The 20,130-nt window shown below is 42.9% G+C and overlaps 2 protein-coding genes across 3 annotated transcripts; one reads left to right on the top strand and one right to left on the bottom strand.

Moving 5' to 3' along the window:
* Positions 1 to 4,824: 4,824 nt before the first annotated feature.
* myo1ca (myosin Ic, paralog a) lies at positions 4,825 to 15,814 on the top strand. Of its 2 annotated transcripts, XM_084029624.1 has the most exons (33): positions 4,825 to 4,930; positions 5,033 to 5,298; positions 7,884 to 8,042; positions 8,133 to 8,248; positions 8,608 to 8,806; positions 9,053 to 9,133; positions 9,287 to 9,466; positions 9,555 to 9,653; positions 9,999 to 10,112; positions 10,202 to 10,273; positions 10,359 to 10,478; positions 10,578 to 10,660; positions 10,791 to 10,896; positions 11,000 to 11,080; positions 11,156 to 11,247; positions 11,355 to 11,449; positions 11,588 to 11,634; positions 11,744 to 11,824; positions 12,000 to 12,105; positions 12,360 to 12,477; positions 12,576 to 12,689; positions 12,809 to 12,885; positions 13,224 to 13,292; positions 13,445 to 13,529; positions 13,628 to 13,787; positions 13,912 to 13,995; positions 14,085 to 14,178; positions 14,276 to 14,331; positions 14,428 to 14,563; positions 14,967 to 15,037; positions 15,115 to 15,212; positions 15,313 to 15,412; positions 15,502 to 15,814. In XM_084029624.1, exons 2-33 carry the CDS (start codon positions 5,281 to 5,283, stop codon positions 15,526 to 15,528), a joined length of 3,138 nt encoding a protein of 1,045 aa, XP_083885750.1. In that variant the 5' UTR covers positions 4,825 to 4,930; positions 5,033 to 5,280; the 3' UTR covers positions 15,529 to 15,814. The 2 variants fall into 2 exon arrangements, with proteins under 2 accessions (XP_083885750.1, XP_083885749.1); XM_084029623.1 differs by having other exon boundaries at positions 4,845 to 5,298.
* A 248-nt stretch (positions 15,815 to 16,062) lies between these two features.
* LOC311026229 (uncharacterized protein) lies at positions 16,063 to 19,376 on the bottom strand. Its single transcript, XM_084029637.1, has 5 exons — positions 18,204 to 19,376; positions 17,208 to 17,366; positions 17,007 to 17,108; positions 16,542 to 16,733; positions 16,063 to 16,420 (listed from the first exon to the last, which is right to left on the bottom strand). The coding sequence occupies exons 2-5, from the start codon at positions 17,364 to 17,366 to the stop codon at positions 16,214 to 16,216; spliced, it is 660 nt and encodes a 219-aa protein (XP_083885763.1). The 5' UTR covers positions 18,204 to 19,376; the 3' UTR covers positions 16,063 to 16,213.
* Positions 19,377 to 20,130: the final 754 nt, after the last annotated feature.

Here is a 20,130-nt window from a genome sequence, read left to right as displayed (position 1 = left end):
ATAGGGGCGTTGATCACGAGCAACGCTTGTTTAGGGCCAAAGAGACAAGCTGTAAACGTCGAGATGTAATTTAGGCCTCAGAACAACTGTAGACAGCAAATATGAGCTATAGTATTGTCAGCTAATGCTGCCTTCAAGTGGGATCCAAATTATGGTAAATACGAGCTGGCGACTCGGATATTGCACATGAACGCCCCCTCAGGTCGTTATTACGAGTGGGAAACTCGGAGATAATTCAATTATATACACAAGCAATATCCTCCACCAAGTTGAAAGGTTTTGGTCACCGTTACTCGGGAACTCGAGTATATCTGTGTACCTAACTTGATATAGACCAACGCTATTTATGAAATGAGCAGAATGCCTAGGAGCCTTCCAGAGGCTCTAAAGTTCCCCCAAAATTACAGAGCAAACATTTTTTATTATACTCGATGATGTAGTGAAGGCAACAAGTTGGCCCTTACGAGGTCACAGTGCTACCATTCAGCTCCCCATCTGAAACAGACGCTGGCATCAGTCATCAGCATCATCTCTGATTACTTTGATAATTCACTTTAGCGCTGCCGCCTCCTAGCGGAGTTATGGGCTATAAACTACCTGCAATTTTCTATCACCTTTGCAGTGGAAGCTTAACGCGGTCGCAGTTTTAATTTCTATAAAGCTTTCAGGCAGTTTTCTATTCGGAAGTACCTTTGCGGTGTTGTAATGTTCATCCGTCTGGACTGGAGGTCCGAGTGGGAGTGCAACGTCTGTGGCCACCTCCGAACTGTCTGGAGAAGGATATGGGAGAAAGTGTTCACTGCTAAACTCCAGTAAGGCTGTTCATCCACCCAGATTCTTAAGGAAGACCAGGTAGGCATGTGTTTATGGTATAATACAGATGCACACATCATCTTTGTATGTGTGTATACATGTGTATGTTTTTGGAGATGTGCAAGATGCATTACATTTTCCTGTAATGCTACTACTGCATTTCAGTTGAATTTAATGATTTGTGCTCAGCTTTGGTAGAAAGTAGAATTTTCATAGTGTATAAATACCATGACAGGGGAAATCCTGCATGCAGTTAAGAGCGCTGTTATTTGTTTTAAAAACACACAATGGACATTTTCATCTGTTTGTGGCACCAGATGAAAAGCCAAGCCGTCATTAAACTCATTACGATACTTCTTCTGGGAGCCAAATGTAATTGCAATCCATCCCTTTCACGAAACTAGAGGCATAGGAGCCAGTTCAGTGTAATGGATATTACTACCACTAGGCAGAGCCCTAAGCCTTCCTAAAGCCCATTACATCAAGACGAGCTTATCTAGTGATACGCTCATGCTTGTTATTGTCCAAGTGATCATACAAGGGAAGTTACATCCTCATCCTCTTGTTTATTATTATTATAAAGAGAAAACACACACACAGGATTACTACATCCACAATATATATTTGTTCCTTCTGTGGTTTTCTTTCTAAATTCCTGAAATATATATTAGTTTGTGTCCACGGCCTGTAGATTCATGGCGTTTTGTATTACACCTTGATCAATTTAGTAGCACTTGTGGTGTAACAGGGATCGGGCAGATGAGAGGCAGTAGAGGTGAGAACGGGGTGAAGGGGACAGCAGATGGGTGCTGAGGGGGCTCAGTGCAGATGGACGATGGGTGACAAAAAGGTGTCTGTAGCACGGACATAACAAACTGTTAGGAAAGCAAGGTCAGGTTAGGGAACACAAATATATATATATATTCCAATAATTTAACTTGAGTTGTCTTCACATAGCACCACTCTGAAGCATTCATAATGCAACGTAACAGGTCAGGGAGGAAGGGAAGAAGGAAGAAAGTCATTTCATGATGTAAAAGTTAGCGTGGTGAGACTTAGATGAGCTAATATGTTTGAACGATCACATCTCATACCAGCGCAAACCCAATTAATTTACACACTAATGTGTGACAGACAGAGGGAAAGACAGAATTGGAAGAAAGCAAAGACAAACCAATTTTCCACCCCACCCAAATAGGTCATCATTCCACTGTGATTCATTGTTATATTGAATCGGAAAACCTGAGCAATTTCAATACTGAATGAGGAAAAGCGATTACTGTACCTCAGCCTCAAACACTACACACACATTCAGGCAGGCAGTTTAGGAGAGGAGAGTGGAGGGTTATGCTAGGATTTAAAAAAATTTTCCATCACATGTCAGATGTGCAGAATTATTTTTTTAATGTAATTATGTGAAATTGAAGTCAGGCTCTGTGTTGGGGGAAAAAAGAAGAGGATATTCAGTATTTGAGTTTTTCAGAAGTCAGTAAAGATGTATTGACAGTTGAGGTGGGAAGTAGGTGGCTGTACTCCTGAGAGGAAGTAGATTTAAATCAATCAGCTCTCCTCTGCCATCCATATTTTGATAGCAGTTGAACTTTGTGTGTTAGATTCCAGTTGCGGCATAACACATTGGGTTCTCTGCATTTTAACCAATTTAGGAAGGTTACCATTTAAAGTGGGTGAATGTTCAATGCAGGAGATAGAACATAACAAATATGATTGTACAGTTCACATCAGAACTGAGCTCAAACAAATGGTCATGAAGGAAGACTCTGAACATCAGGAAATAGCGAGGAAGGAAATCCTTCTTACAGGAACTGCTAAACAAAGATAGGAACACTTATTGAAAAAAGGTCAGCTGCAAAATACCACAGGAGGGTACATCATAAGCTCAGGTGATGAAGATACATGCGACCGTAGAACTGTAGTTTCTCTCTGGATGACTTGAGTGTCTTTTTGATTTCATTGGCAGTACGGGTTGTGCCAGATGCCGCTATGTGTGCCGAGTAGACAAACCAGATGTGTGAGGAGAGTACCCTCATGTTTCCACATGCACGCGGTTACATATGCTATGTCTTGGATGCCCTTCAAAAGAAAGTAAGAAATGCTGCCAACAATCTATCTGCAGTATATTCTGTATCAGACATCTATGCATGGTTTTGCACAGAAATCTTCAAGCTGATGACTCCAAAAGAGTAAATCGGGTTTAAGAAAAATACCCAAACATGCCCAACTGTGAATTTGTGAACGGATACTGAGGTTTCTATCTAAAAAATCAGAAGAATAAATGTTTAGTGTAATTTAAAATCACGTTTTATTATTTATTTATTTTATGATCACATTTTCGACAACGGTTGCCTTCAATGATATCCGCTTGCAGTGAAACTTGCAGTGGTGGAGTGTCTTTTTGTCCACGTGACCCTGAGGGCTGAGTGGTTGTAGGGGGAAGTCTTCTGTATGACAGCATGTATATGACATATGACACCCAGTTGATGCACACCAGGGCCTGGACCTGAAAGTGGAGCTCACAATGCATGGAGCGCCTGTGAATATATTAATATAACTAATCTTCAATATATTGCACTCATATTAAAAAAAAAAAAAGATCCCAACAATGGGCACAATTGTTAAACATGGATTAATTTTCATACGTTTGCTGCAGAAGCATTTGAAAGCAAACATACATCCTGAGGTATACGGAGCTCATAAATCCTTGTCCAGAATATTTCCTTGGAGCACTGTTGGGCTTTGATAGGGGAACACAACAATACCGACCATTCTGCTGCAGTCAACTTTTCTGTGCCCACTAAATGATCAACTATCATCCCATTGTGGGAGTTTCGTTTGATTTCTGCTCTCCATACAAGTGACCTGCAGTGACCAACCGTTTGAGGTATTAATGGTATAAATGGAGCACATTGTGGAGGAATGCACTGAGCTAACTGAGTAAACTAAGGGGGCACGGAGCCAAACTTTTCAGAAGGAAAACTTATGAGAGAACATCTGACTGAAACAGTTAAAGTGAGGAAACATAGGGTGATCTTCCCTCCGGGGGACATTTTTGATTTGTGATAGCTCTATAAAGTTACCTTAACTTGAGTGCGGTAAACCTGGCATGACTTCTTCCCATATACAGCAAAAGAGGCAGCCAACATGAGGTTTTGAGTGACACCAATTGCTACAAGATCTATTTGAATAGTTAAATGAATGCGGCAGTGTCAGTTCCCACCTAGTTGTGTACACTGCATATAGTGTAGTGAGTGGTGGGGGGAGCGGCGTGGAGAGTTTTCCCCTCCTTGCTTTAAGAACCGTCGAGAGATGGCCAGAGATGGAGGAAAAAAAGAATGAGGTTCTCTCCATCTGGGTAACATTATTCAGATTCCACAGCGTTGGATATTTGATGATGCTGGCAAAGGAGAGGGAGTGAGGCATGGAGGGAAAATAGGGTGAGAGCAAAACACAGAGGGGAGGGGAACCAGAAGAGGGCGCTGTTCTCTACACAGAGACAATATGGCTTTGACAGCACTCCCCAAAAAATGCCTACAGCAGGAGGGAACTTAAGAAATGAGGAATCTGAAGCAGACAGTACATTTTATATGCAATTACAATTATGTTGACTGAATGTTGCCTGGAAAACCAAGCAGTTGTGCAACATGACAGCTCAAACTAATCTAAAAAGAGACTTTTACAAATCTGCAGAGCGGTATCCTGATGATGGTGACCGTTATTCCATAAACGGTGGAAGACGGCCATGAGGAGACAGTCAGTCTTGCTGGTGGAAATACTTCAATAACTCACATCCCATGTGAATCTGTCTCAGCTTGTGGGAGAAAAAGGGAGGGAGTAAACGAAACGGGGAGGGAAGGAAAGAAAGAATGCACTGAGATCTCATGTGATTTTTTTTCTTCACCCTTTTAATATAGCTGCACTCTGATTACATGTTTTTGGTTTGAGGCTCTTAGCAACATTTTCCAAAGCTCTCTGGGTTGTCCCAACAGCTTGCTTTCCCTTGGCTTTTTTTTTTTTGTCCAGTTGTGTGACGTGTGAGTGGAGTTCCTGCCCTTGTTTCATGCAGTATAACTCAGAGGGAAGGAGAGGGACTCGCACAGAGGTGGACATTTACTTGACCTGTCATACGGGAAGATAAATTGAAGGTATAAACAAGAGGGGCTGTTTGTGTTTTGGCCTGAGTGCGTATGCTTTGTCCTCACAGGGGAGCCAGACGAAGAGGAGGAGACGTGGAGGAAGAGACTGAACCTAAAGAGTGAGAAAGTAACGGGCGCAGGAGAGAGAGACACAACGGGAGAGGGAGAAAAAGATAAGTTGCCTACTTCTGTCGCCCGTGGGCAAATGTGGATGAGAAGTTACAGTTGAGGAGTCTGTCAGACACGGGAGGAGGAGCGCCAGCCTGGGGGGGGAACCACCGATTCAGCCTGCTTTCAACAACAACAAGAGGACAGGATGAGGTACCAAGCCAGGGTAAGATCTACCGTGATGCTCCTTCTTGTGTTTCATGTTTAGTGCTGGACACTGTGGGCTTTATGTGTGTGCATGATCTGTGCTTACAAAGTGAAGCACAAAGTCTGATCCAGCGTCTCACCCATGGAGGTAGAAGCATAACAGAACAATGAGTCACTTAGAGCTTCTTTCTCTTATTTTTGTGCCCATGTATGAGTCATTGTGTTTGGGTTTTTGTATAAGGAGCCCAAAGAGGATAAACTTGGTATTTTTCCACCATATCCATTAGTGGCACATCAGTGGTGGAGCCAGCTGCGGTACCAGAGAAGCTCACCCTGGGACAGAGTGGCGGGGCATGCCTTATAAGGAAGACAATCCCAATGTAGTTGGCCCAGCAGAGCTTAGTCATGGGGCCTGAAGCCAAGTCCACTGTTGGGTTAGCCTCCTCACTGGTTGTCAGCGGTACCTACAGACCTGCAGATTTCACTCAGGCTCCCTGATACTCGGGGTCAAATCCCCATAAAGCACTCAAGCGCTGCTGGGAGCTTGTCAATTAGACTAGACTCTCACTGCTGTAACAACTAAGCCCCCAGGTCAGTGCACTCACAAGAAAGCTGCAAGGATTACATTGTGATCTGATTCCAGACCTGAACCCCTGAAGATATCTCAGCCACAGTGTCTCCATAAATAACATTTTCCACATCCTTTAAGATGTACAAATATTTTTGGATGAGGCTTCTCATCATCAAAATTAAATTTGTTCAACATGTTAGTGTGATAAAATCCTTGTGATAAAAGTAAAAAGAAAAAAAAGTAATTAAAAATGTAACTTGTGACTCCTGGCAAATAGATGCTTGTAAACACAACACAGCAAAGGCACTGCCAGCACATCTTGATAACATAACAGATGAACATGAGAGGTCCCCGGCTCCTCCTAGCTGAGTGCCTGGTGTCCCTGAGCAAGACACCTCACCCCAGTTGCTCCTGACAAGCTGGCTGTGGCCCTGCGTGGTTGACTCCGCCGTCGGTGTGTGAATGTGTGAGTGAATGGGTGAATGTCAGTCATTCCTGTAAAGCGCTTTGGAGAAAAACGCTATATAAATGAGGCCATTTAGATTAGAGTTCAGAGCCAGGTAGTGATGGTCATCATCTCAAAAGGTTGACGTGTGCATGAGTCCAGTCCTTATGTGATAAGCTGCTAAAATGTAATATATTAACCACATTTTATTGTAAGTCGACTGTCAAAGAATTATGGGCATTATGTGTAAGAATCATTTTGCTTTTGGACTGTTAATGATTCTACTTTTGCCTTTAAGGTGTCGTTCATACACATTTCTTGTTAACCATGCACGCATATAAAAGCTTGCACAGCTGCTGGCACACAACATAGAAGCATCCACTGAATGCATGCCCCAAACATGACCCTAAGATTCCTGAATGGTATCCTTTGGAAAATCTGACTGTGAACTGTAATTGCTATCTGTAGGAAGCCCACCTGCAGGAGTGGAAGAACAATACTCCAAGGTGAAGCAGAGAGGAGGGGGGCAGTGGAAACGTCCATTGGCTTTCCTTTGCTCTCACTTCTTGGCTGTCTTCCACTGTTGTCCTCTTTGTTTTTTTTAAGGATTTTCCTGCATCCAGAGTTCAGAGATAATGACCTTTTACCGGAATTAACCAGCCAAATGAGACCCTTGAGAGGCTCTTGTATTCAAGAAAAACAGAAGTCCTGTGGAAGCCTAGCCCCTTTGTTCCACTTTCTGCTTGTTTTTTATGAATGTATTAAGAAAAACAGCAGCACTTCTGTCATGAATATATCTTTGATACTGACAATTGAGTGCAGCTGGTTTAGCTGGGGTGTAACGCCATGATTACACACTGATCTGGATATTTATTATCAGTAAGCATCGTCTGCTGACCGTTTAATCTCTTCGTATGTGTGTGTGAGTGAGCACCCGTTTGTGTGTGATATCTTACCTTAGGGCATATCTGAGAAATTTTCTCTGCCTGACAGGTAATTATTTCCTGTCTCCACTATGATGTTTGCCATCACGGTGGGGTTGACATGTACACACACTTTCCTTGTGGCATGGTTTAAATCCTGTCTGGTGATATAGAGCTGTGTGTACTGTACATACATCAACATGCAATATCTCACTAATGCTGTGAAGGAGTTGAGCCTGGCTGTTTATCATGGGGATTCCTTAAATGTCTTCATTGTTTAATCTTGGCACGGCGTGGTGGAACTGTTCTTACTTTGTTTCTACAGAGTTGTTTTGGGGCTGAGGTCAGTAACTCCTCAGACATTTGCCATGATCATTTTTTAAATACCTCTCTCTTCTATCTTGTAATCTAATAATGTGGCAATTATTGTAATACCGAGCCCAGATGTCATTTTTTTCATAACTGGGTGAAATGTATCATGCTTCTGATGAAATGGAATTAGGCCTATTTTGCCCCCTGCTGGTCAACAGCATGTAATTGCATCTCTTGCATCTCTTGAGGTCTTTGTGTGTCTGCAGTACTGCTGAACTGTGTGCTTTATTTCTCTCCCAGTAACCACTCTAATGACCCTCTGTGTACTGTCCCCCGTCTCTCTATTCCTGTAGGAGGTGGATGTCGAAGGAAGGGTGCGCCTGGTCATGGAGAGTGCCCTGACTGCCCGGGACAGGGTTGGGGTGCAGGACTTCGTCCTGCTGGAAAACTACAACAGTGAGGCAGCCTTCATAGAGAACCTACGGAGACGCTTCGGGGAAAATCTCATCTATGTAATAAAGCCAATTTTCTTCATAGGTTTCCAAAATATTTCAGTTTGTGAGGTGACAGATCTTTGAATGTGTTTTAATATTTTGCCACAGACCTATATTGGCTCAGTGTTGGTTTCGGTGAACCCTTACAAAGAGCTTGAGATTTACTCCAAGCAGCAGATGGAGCGCTACAGAGGGGTCAGCTTCTATGAGATATCACCTCACATGTGAGTCACTTCCTGGTCCATTTATTTGTTAAACTGTCCTCTGCTAATAAGCCAATGACATGCTGTTTCAGCTCAATATAACGTAATATCATTAACATGAAACTGACTATAATTATAAAACTTCTGTGTGTATTGATTTGCCGTCCTAAAATAGAAATAATAAAATAATTATAAAAAGGTTATAACAGGACACAAGCCGTTGAGTGTGAGTTGGTGTTAAAAGGGCATAAAAAAAGCAGAAAACTGTCATAACAGAAAAACACAATTTCCACTGCATTCATTTGCGTGTCTTTATTTCGTCACCATGTTTAAAGCGTATGTTGATCCATAGTTGAAGCTGCGTTTGTTTCTTCAATCAGCTATGCCTTATCAGACAACACCTACCGGGCCATGCGGACTGAGAGGAAGGACCAGTGTATTCTGATATCTGGGGAGAGTGGAGCAGGAAAAACAGAGGCATCCAAGAAGATCCTGCTCTACTACGCTGTCACCTGCCCCGTTAATGATCACATGGCTACACTTGGTGATCGGCTCCTGCAATCTAACCCTGTTCTGGAGGTATTTAACCTGTTCAAACAACCGCTTTCATTTAATCAGTGAATTTAGATGTATTTGACTCTTACAATATGTATTATTAACTGCTTGATCTGAGAAACCTGAATGACCTTTGCATATTTGTCATTAATAAATACTTCATAATGTTTTCTCCTGATAGTTTGATGTTATTATTCTATTGTCGCTCTTAATTTCACTTCCTCCCTTTCATGGCCTGTGGCTTTTTTTTGTTTGTTTTGCTTTGCGAAGGCATTTGGCAACGCCAAAACCCTTAGGAATGACAACTCCAGCCGCTTTGGGAAATACATGGATGTCCAGTTTGACTTCAAGGTAAACCTTCCTCCGTTGCTCTTAAATCATGTGTGTATACCGATGACAGCAGTTGGTTTGGTTATAGCATTGATATAAGCTCAATCATTTAACCCCCCTCTAGGCAGCTAAACCTGCTTTTAACAGTTACTGTGTTTGTGTAATTCCTCTGAGGGGGCGCCAGTGGGCGGTCACATCCTCAACTACCTGCTGGAGAAATCCCGCGTCGTGCACCAGAACCACGGTGAGAGGAACTTCCACGTCTTCTATCAGCTTCTGGACGGAGGGGACGATAACCTGCTGACCGCTCTGGACCTGGAGAGGAACCCTCAGACTTACCACTATCTGGTCAAGGTGTGTGGTACTGACGTATTTCTATTTACACTGAGATATTTCCTATTGTAGCACCAGTCGTGGTGTAATATATGATTTTCGTGTTCAGGGCAACTGTCCCAGACTCAGCTCCGTCAGTGACAAGAATAACTGGAAAGTTGTGATGAAGGCTCTGTCTGTTATTGGCCTCGCCGAGGAAGAAGTGCAGGTCAGTATCAATCACTTCCTTGACAGTACTGTTTTGTTTTCCCCCTCATATTCTCTGGTTTACACTTTTAAATGTAGAGTCATACAAATGGGTCCAACACCAGCATTGTTCTTCCAATTAGCGTTCATAGCAACATTTCACAATGAATGTCCACTGTTTGTATCTTAGATTACTTTACACTTGCCAAACATCACATTTGTTATCATCATAAACACATTCAGGACTCTACATGAAGTTTGAACCACGAGACCCTACACAGTTTTCATAATTCATCTAGTTAAAAAACAAAAGCCCGAGTACATCTGTGAGGTTGTTGTTAACTGTCCTTCCTGTGTCTGACCTCAGAAATTGCTGAATGTCGTGGCCAGCGTTCTCCATCTGGGAAACACTCAGTTTGGAGAAGGGGAGGAAGGAGAAACTTATATCACCACTGAGACTCAGATAACAAATCTCACGAAGGTCAGAACAGTCCCACTAGTATTTTTGGATGTTCAAATATGCAAAAAACACTCGCAAGGAAAGAGAGCAGATGTGTTGTTGTTTTCCAGCTGCTGGGTGTCGATGGCTCGGCCCTCGGGGAGGCTCTCACTCACAAGAAACTCACTGCCAAAGGAGAGGAGGTGATGGACTTGGTGTCCTTGTTCCTCCTGTTTTCCCTTGTGTGGTGTGCATCGTGTGGTTTTCTCATTTTGTGCTGCATTACAGATGATCAGCCCGCTAAGTTTTGAGCAGGCGGTGTCCGCCCGCGATGCCTTAGCCAAGGCCGTGTATGGTCGGACCTTCACTTGGTTGGTGGAGAAGATCAACCAGTCACTGGCTCTGAAGGTGCAGTAGTTGTTCTGGTCACAACTCAGCTATCATATTGTGGCACTGTTGCTGCGTTTTACCATTGATTGCATGCTGTGTACTTTATGGGCTATGCAGGATGAAATCTACCACAGCGGTAAGGGCTGCTCAGTTATAGGGCTTCTGGATATCTATGGCTTTGAGGTCCTACAGCACAATAGGTAGGAGTTTTTCCCATTTGCATTTTCTGTTAATCTGCCTCTGTTCTTTGTCACTAATTGTCTATAATGTGCTTTTGCACATTACTCTAGCATGCATTTGGCCTGAGTTCCCTCGTATTTCTCCCCCCAGTTTTGAGCAGTTCTGCATTAATTATTGCAACGAGAAGCTCCAGCAGCTGTTTATTGAGCTCACCCTGAGATCTGAACAGGAGGACTATGAGACAGAAGGAATTGCGGTGAGTTCATTGTTAGTTGGGTAGTGAAAACAAATAAGTTTGGTAGACTTATTGATATTGATATCTCCCTGCTAACACAATGTCTCCCTCCCTCTAATGTCAGTGGGAGACGGTGCAATACTTTGACAACAAGATCATCTGTGACCTGATCGAGGAGAAGCACAAAGGCATCATCTCCATTCTGGTGTGTGTGACGTTTGTCTTTGTATATTCCATCACAGAAGGTAAAGTTAAATATTGCGATGGATCTTCTTTCCAGAATGAGGAGTGTCTGAGACCTGGAGAGACCTGCGACGTCTCCTTTTTAGAGAAGCTGGAGGACACACTGGGCAGCCATCCCCATTTTGTCACGTAAGAGTAGTCTTTTTTGAATCAAATATGATTTTGACTCTTCTAACCACGGCTTCTTACATCAGCAAGCCTCTGACTCTCTCAATCAATCAATCTCTGTCTTTTAGTCACAAGTTGGCAAATGGGAAAACTCGCAGGGTTTTGAGTAGGGAGGAGTTCCGCCTGCTGCATTACGCTGGAGAGGTCAACTACAATGTCAATGGTGAGCTGTCATTTATCGCTTTCCCAACCAGTTGACTACTTTTTATTCCTGCATTTGTTCCACACTTATTTCAGAGCATGACCCACAACCTACTGACCCCGAATGACAAGCTGCAGTGTTATTGTTTATCTTGTTCAGGTTTCCTCGACAAGAACAAAGACTTGCTGAACAGGAACCTGAAAGAGGTGAGAATAATACATTTAAAAAAAGGTCACCACAACCTTTTAAAAGCTGTTGGGGTGAAGGAGGCGTGCCGTGTTGACATGTGGTTGGGTGGTTTTGGTCTCTGTTCAGGTCATGTGCCAGTCAGACAACCAGATCGTAAGTCAGTGCTTCCGCAGAGAGGAAGTGACAGATCAGAAACGCCCAGAGATGGTAAGAATCTCTCTCTCTCTCTCTCTCTCTCTCTCTCTCTCTCTCTCTCTCTCTCTCTCTCTTCCAAGCTGTTTTGACACCTATGAACCCTTTAGTTTAATAATCCAAATAAACACACACACAGATAATTTCCCATAGTTTCATGCTGGGTTTTTGTTGTTTTTTTGTCCCTTAGGCCGCCACTCAGTTTAAAAGCAGCCTGACAAAACTTATGGAGATCCTCATGTCTAAAGAGCCGTCCTATGTGCGCTGTATCAAACCTAATGATGCCAAGCAGCCAGGTACACTTTTACATATTGTCATATGAATTTGTTGTTAAAAAAGCATGTTCAATTTGAAATAAAGAGAATATGATAAATATAAAATAAAGGAAGGCCTGGTTGTTTCTTCATGTGAGGTAAATAAGTCACTTCTTCTGAGAACACACCGTATGTCATTCAATGCATGGATATGTACATATGTGGTGTAGTATGTGTGCCATGAGATTAGCCATACGTGTATTATTGTCACCAGTAAATAAGGTGTCTGCCTGCAGGAAGGTTTGATGAAGTTCTGGTCCGACACCAGGTGAAGTACCTGGGCCTGATGGAAAACCTGAGGGTCAGGAGAGCTGGCTTTGCCTATCGACGTCGCTTTGAAGCCTTCCTACAAAGGTGACTGACCTTGTTTCTGATTGGTTTGAAGCCTCAGTGACTGTTATTTACTGTATGTTCTGCCTACTGCCATTATAATGATGTACAAATGGCCCCAGGTACAAGCCCCTATGTCCCGAGACGTGGCCCAATTGGCATGGCAGACTCGCCGATGGTGTCTCGACACTAGTCAACCACCTAGGCTACAAAGCAGAGGAGTACAAACTGGGCAGGTAATGTGTTGTTGGAGGGAGAGTATACAGATTACAACAGATTATGAGGTCACCCAGAATAAATCCATGTATGCATGCAAGCAATTTGGATTCAAGTGTTCTTTGTCCACTCTCTGCAGGTCAAGAATCTTCATCCGTTTCCCCAAAACTCTCTTCACCACTGAGGATGCACTGGAAGCAAAGAAGCCAGACATAGGTAAGTTACAGTGGTATGGACTGTAAACAAGGCGGCACCAGAATGGAAATTAAAAGGGGAAGATAATGACTCCCAGTCAGTTATTAGTGTCAGAAAGGTGATGTTTCATCTCTTTCTGAGCTGAGTTTGTGGTTTTGTTGTATTAGAAGACAACATATTGAGAGTTGTTCATTATTGTTCACACCCGTTAAACAGCAAACCATCCCCTCACTGCAACCATCACACTTCACAATGAATCAGAGCCAAACACATAAGTTGAGCTATGAATCAGCATCCATGGCAACATCTTGATGGAAAGCCTTTCATCCGTCTTTACTCTCTTATGTGTTGTGATCCAGCCTTGGCCTTGCAGACGTCATGGAGAGGCTACAGGGAGAGAGCCAAGTACCAACGCATCAGACGTGCAGGTCAGAGCGCCGCTCGCCATCCACTCCCTCACAGTTCCCTAGCTCTCCTTTACAGCACAGCCTCACTGTCCCTGAAGCGTGGGGGTTTTGGGTCTATATGCTTATATATATTATTTTTTGCATAATGAAATTTGTCTTGGATGTATGTACAGTGATTACGATCCAGTCTGCGTGGCGAGGGATGAAAGCACGCAGGAGGGCTAAGAGGCGTCGACAGGCTGCTGAGTTGATACGCAGGTACTTCATTGATGCCGTTTGTTTCTGCGTGAATTGGTGCGACTGCATTTTACATTGTCCGTTTACATTTCCTTCCCTGCACCTGTCTCTTTTTTCAGGTTCATAAAAGGCTTCATCTACCGCCATGAGGAGTACTGCCCTGAGAATGAGTACTTCCTGGATCATGTGCGCTACTCCTTCCTCAAGAATCTACGTCAAAACCTGCCCGCGAGCGTTTTGGATAAAAGCTGGCCGACACCTCCTCCCTCCCTCGTTGAGGTAAACAGAGGCTTCTGCTGACTCACATCATTCCAGATAAAAGAATGAAACAGTAGTAGAAGTAAGTGGGAATCTGCAGATATTAATGCAAAGTCTGCATTGTCAATGACTTGATGCCCTATAGGCCTCTGAGCACCTGCGGAGGCTGCACATGAGAAACATGGTCATGAAGTATTGCAGGAGGGTCCAGCCTGAATGGAAGAAGCAGGTACACTTCATTCACAAGTCATGGCTTTACTGTTCTTGTCTTTTTTTATCTTCAAATGTTCTTCTAATCTTTTCCTTGCTTTGCTCTAGATGATGCAGAAGGTGCTAGCCAGTGAGATCTTCAAGGATCAGAAAGAAAGCTACCCTCAGGGTGTTGGAAGGCTGTTTTTGGACTCGAGGCTGGGTATGCGTCGCTACATGCCTTAATTACCTCTGTATTAATTAACACCATACAGAAGATGTAACAACATTTACAGAGACTTCCCCATTCTTTTATATAGAACACGAGCAAATCAGTCTCAAAGTCGTCCAGACCCTTGGCAATGACAAAGTGCAGGTGGGATGGACTTTTTTTAATCCTATGAGACGATTTTAAGAGCGCTATATACCTTTGTAGCTGGCTCACAATATTGCATCTCCTTGTGCTTCTCAGTACGGCATTTCAGTCATAAAGCACGACAGGAGGGGTTTCAAGCCTCGCCATCGCCAGCTGCTCCTCACTCACACCTTCGCTGTGCTGGTGGACAGGACCAAGATCAAACAGAGGATCGACTATGCCGCTCTGAGAGGTGAGGGGCCGTTTCACAAATGGGTTATGTTAACGATGAGCAGTCCATGATCCTTGAATCCATGATCAGTTGCTGTGCTCATTTTCATTTCTCTTGCCAAGGAGGAGTGGCTACAATTTTCAAAAGATTATCATTATCATAACACCTCAATGACTGTGTGGTATTTTTGTAATTCTACCCAAATATCCATGGCAACCAAGTTCATGTTTGTGTCTAATGCTCTTATAATCCTGTGGCAGATACAAGGTGCTTCTCTCAGAAAGGCCATTAAATGACCATTTATCATGAAAGCACATCATCAAAGCTTTTTACTTTCTTACTGACGACAGAACGTGGCGGATTAATTCATTGTGATTCTGTTCTTTAGTTCAATAAATCCAAGCCAGTCTTTCTCTTCAAACAGGCATCTCTGTGAGCTCTCTGAGCGATGGGATGTTTGTTGTGCACATGCCCAATGAGGACAAAAAGCAGAAGGTACGGTAAGCCACAACACACATGACTGAGTGCACAAACATGGAACCACTCTAAATCCAGCTGCTGATCCTCCTCAGGGTGATCTGGTGCTGCACTGCCACCACGTGATCGAGCTGGTGACAAAACTAGCCATGATGGCTGGCAAGGTCAACTACGTCAACATCTGCCCGGGCAGGTAAGGCTTGTCTGACTGCTTCTCTGTGGTGGCCGGGGAAACCCAGCAGTACTCATCTCCTGTCCTGTCTTTGATTCGTCCCCTCCTGTGTGGCATGCAGTATTCAGTTCGCTGTGGCTCGTGGCAAAGAGGGAATCATTGATTTCGTCAGGGGTTCAGAGCTAAAGGTGACCAAAGGCAAGCGAGGACATCTGCATGTGGTGAGTCAGTGGCTGTTCTGCCTGCAGGGAGGACGTTTGTTTTCTATTACAAACCAGCTGACTGTTTTGAATCTGACTTGAATCTGCAGATCGCCCCTCGGATCAACACCACATGAAGAAAACGAAAACCAGACAAACGGTTATCCTTTTAGCTAACTGGAGGATTGCCACTCAGAAGTTGTCATTGTTATGTGTTCGTGTGTATCCGACTGGATGATACCACACACACACACACACACACACACACACACACACACACACCATACTCGACAGAAGGAAGCTCCCTTTCACATGCATCATCATTATTACAAGAATGTCTTCAATGTTTAATAATGGCTGATCCTTTTTTTCTTTTTTAAGAATAGAAAATCATAACATGAAGTCGCTACTGTTTCAAATGCTTGATATCTTTATTGTCATACATAAATATATTTCCACTCTTATAAAATATTAAATATAATAATGTAAAACACTGTATCCATATTGTAAGAGACATAAATAAAACACTTTGAAATAAATAGTATGTTAATAAATATGTCAATAAATAGTTATATATCTCTGGAAAGTCCAGGAGATGAGGGGGAAAACAGCATGTGTTCTCTGGGAGCTCATTGCTAACTTACAGTTAGAGGTGAGACAGAAACTGTGGGAAATGCCCAAGAAATCCCTTAAATATGCAGTAAAACATCATGTAAAGAGGTGACTAGCTAAGTGCTGAAAACATCATTAAAACACAGATTGAAGTATCATAACTATTATTCTAATTATGTGCCGTTTGCCTGTTTGTGTGCCTGTGTGTTGTCAGGCTACCAGTGTTGTGTTTTCACCACTGAGTGTTTTTGAAGCCAGTAGGAGGAAGTCTCTTGCCAGCTTGGTGAGGTAAAGGTCCAGATCCCTCAGAATGACGTAACCCTCCACTCGGCTGTCCCAAACTGTTTTAGATCTGCTTTGTGGGTTCGAGGGTGTAGGAGAGGTCGGCTTCGTCCAAGTACTATTCACGTAACTCATCTGGAGAAGAAGAGTTTTTGAAAAAAAATGGATCAGACCTTGGTGTCACTTCCTCCAAAGCGTCTGTGTGGGCTAAAAAGGGAATAGAGAGAGTGGATTTCAGTAAGAAGACTGTTGCTACCTGACTGCTGACTTGGCTGATCAGGTCCCTCAGGTCCAGCTGAATGTGCCTGATGCTCTGAGGTAAAGTGGTGCCGACGACCCGCGTCACCACATGCTCCCCCTCCTCCTTCTCCAGCTGCTTTCTCTTTTGCTCCAGCATACTCCAATAGGCTTGCATGTCCCCGACAGCAGCGTGCAGTCGTTCCCAGTCCTGCGCGGCCACATGATTACATCATCAAAACGTTGCACAAAACCCTCTCTGTGCTTGAAGTTGTAAAAGGGGACTTCCACTTCATTTTTAAGTTCTGCAACAGCAGACTCAGACTATTTTCATCAGCTGTTATGTTTTTTTTCCTCCTCATAATGGAAAAAACAAAACTCTCCTCAAAACATTGGAAGAATTTCTCAGAAAACTTTGTGAGTGTGTTTAGCAGAATAAGAACCAGCATTGATTTGAAATCAACCAAGAAGATAAGAAACTAACCGACAGCTTCAGCCAAGTGTAGAAATCTGTAGACAGCAACGGCAGATCCTTCAACTGCCGGCTTCTGTCCTCAAAATGCTTATTTCCCAACTGTTGCTCCTTCTGTGAAAGTAAACACAGTAACAAATATATATCATTGGAGTAGCCCATCATAAGCAGCTGGCCAGTCAGGAGAGCAGGGAATCGTTTTTCAGGACTCACGTATTTCCTTTGCAGCTGCTGGACACGGGTTCGAGTGGACCTCGTGAGGCGAAAGGAGTTGTTGTATTTATTCCTCTGGAGGACTGGAGCCGGAGACGAGGACTCCACACAGTTCAGCACGCAGCACAGGAGGACGAGAGCTCGCCACCAAAAAGACATCTGGAACAGAGATGTGGGTTATAAATTGTCTGTTGTTTACAGGTCAATATGTAACAGTTCGGTGTACACCCATGTAAAAGGGGTGACCCCGAGTATCACTTCCAACGCATACTACCCCCTTCCCTTTTAACTACACTGCTTCTCTTTATGGGAACCTACTTTCCATATTTGCCCGAAAGGAAGTCCATTAATATGTTAGAAAGAAAATCCACATCCTCCACCGCATGGTCTACTCGTATATACGCGCAGGTCAGCAACACCAAATTTGGTCTGGTTGCACATGCATGGCAACAGAAGTGTCTGGGTTTATTTTAATAGCTTCGGAGTGGAAGTGAGATTTCTCATTGCGTTTTTCATGTTGGTCTCAGGATTCTGCTGCATCAGGTTTAGTTGGTGCAACACAGTCTTCTTGATGAGTCATCATCTTCATGAAACTGCATGGTCTACTGATCTCTCCCAATTATTAAAGAAAAGCTCACTTAGTTCTCCACAAATCAACAGCAGAAACCTCATTGGAAACAGCCACCAATCATTCCATTTCTATGCACTGCTTTAAACACACACACTCCATCAGAGAGGAATACTATCATTACTAATACATCATACTAATGTCATATGTATATGTGTGTGTGTATGTATGTATATATATATATATAAATATATATATATATGTGTGTGTGTGTGTGTATATATATAAATATATATGTATGTATGTATGTATGTATGTATGTATGTATATGTATGTACGTATATATGTATGTATGTATGTATATATGTATGTATATATGTATGTGTATATATGTATATATGTATGTATGTATATATAGATGGGCTTACCTTGGATCAGCAGTGAACAAGACAAAGACCAAGATAACTTAGATGCTGTAGTGAGGCTTATGTACTATTTATATAGTTTTTTGTGATGTTATTGCTTTCGGTTTCTGACTGTTCTGGAGTTTTTTCTTTTTTCTCTCTATCTCTCTCTCACTCTCTGTTTCAGCATCTTGTGGTCACGGTTATGATTCAGTTTGGTCGATAAGAGGAGGAAGTAAGCTAAAGGGGAAAATGTTTCCAGGACCACTTATTAAATGTTTGGGTTGCTTAAGTCTTATTTTATATATGAGATGCTATAATACAACTTGTAAACGGTTTCTATACTCATTACATACATGTTGTGTTTACGCCCCCATGGCTTTAAATATAGTGTAATTAAGATGCAGCACCTTTTCTTTTTCTTTTCTTTTAAACTTTAATTGAAGTTAAATTTCACACATGAAGGCAAGTGGAAATCTTCAGTGTGAACGATATGTCACATTTATTCCTATGGTGATATCTTGTTTTAATAACTGCTTTATTCTTGGTGTCATTCTCTGGTACAATTACAACAATGTGTGTTAATGTGCACTTAAACAATGATTACATAAATAAACAGAGTTTAATTTAACAAGACGGCGGAAGTGCCAAGCTAAAAAAAAATATCTAAAATCTGAAACCTTTTCGACAGGCAGTGGAGTTCAGTCTTGACTGTGCATCTTGAGGGAATGTTTGAAGAGTCTCATGATGAAAATGTGAAATGCATCACATGGTTTCACTAAATCTCACAAAACAAAACGGAGAGAAAAATCACACAGAAAACATCCCTACCCCCATGATTCCTATCATCACTGAAAAAAAGTGTTGTATCAGAGTTCTCAATACCGAGGTGATTTCTCTCCATCAGCATGTTTCACATCTAAAGCCTCTTCAATTCCTGTATGTTTATGAGCTCAAAACTAGAGGGAACAGGGGCTTTGTCATCTTAAAAGATACTTTATTGGAGCACTCAATCTCTTTATTGCTTGTATTATATTTGATTCCACTGTTAATATCTTTATTTATCAATATCTTTTTTGAATATTTGCTGTTTTAATGTGCTGCCTCATATTGCCTTGTATTTGAACATCAGGCTGAGGGACAATAGTTGCCTTTTGGCTGAAACTGGCAGATTTACAGTGATGTTGATCAATGAGCGTTGTCCCTGAGAATAAAACAAAGTGAAGGTATTTTACATGTGTGTGTAAAAAACCTCTGGCAGGTTGCTTTGCGGGGCTGCATGGTGGTGTAGTGGGTTACACTGTCGCCTCACAGCAAGAGGGTCCCAGGTTCGATTCCGAGGTCCCAGGTCGGGCCCGGGTTCCTTCTGTGTGGAGTTTGCATGTTCTCCCCGTGTGAGCGTGGGTTCTCTCCAGGTTCTCCGGCTTCCTCCCACAGTCCAAAGACATGCAGGGGATAGGTTCATTGGTGACTCTAAATGTCCCGTAGGTGTGAATGTGATAGACTGGTTACCTGTCTGTCTCTACATGTCAGCCCTGTGATAGACTGGTTACCTGTCTGTCTCTACATGTCAGCCCTGTGATAGACTGGTTACCTGTCTGTCTCTACATGTCGGCCCTGTGATAGACTGGTTACCTGTCTGTCTCTACATGTCTCCCTGTGATAGACTGGTTACCTGTCTGTCTCTACATGTCGGCCCTGTGATAGACTGGTTACCTGTCTGTCTCTACATGTCTCCCTGTGATAGACTGGTTACCTGTCTGTCTCTACATGTCAGCCCTGTGATAGACTGGTTACCTGTCTGTCTCTACATGTCAGCCCTGTGATAGACTGGTTACCTGTCTGTCTCTACATGTCAGCCCTGTGATAGACTGGTTACCTGTCTGTCTCTACATGTCAGCCCTGTGATAGACTGGTTACCTGTCTGTCTCTACATGTCAGCCCTGTGATA

This window comes from Eutrigla gurnardus, assembly GCF_963514095.1.
Source record: "Eutrigla gurnardus genome assembly, chromosome: 15".
NCBI lineage: Eukaryota > Metazoa > Chordata > Actinopteri > Perciformes > Triglidae > Eutrigla > Eutrigla gurnardus.
Note: the sequence above shows the minus strand (reverse complement) of the source record. Positions and strands in the feature narration are given on the sequence as shown.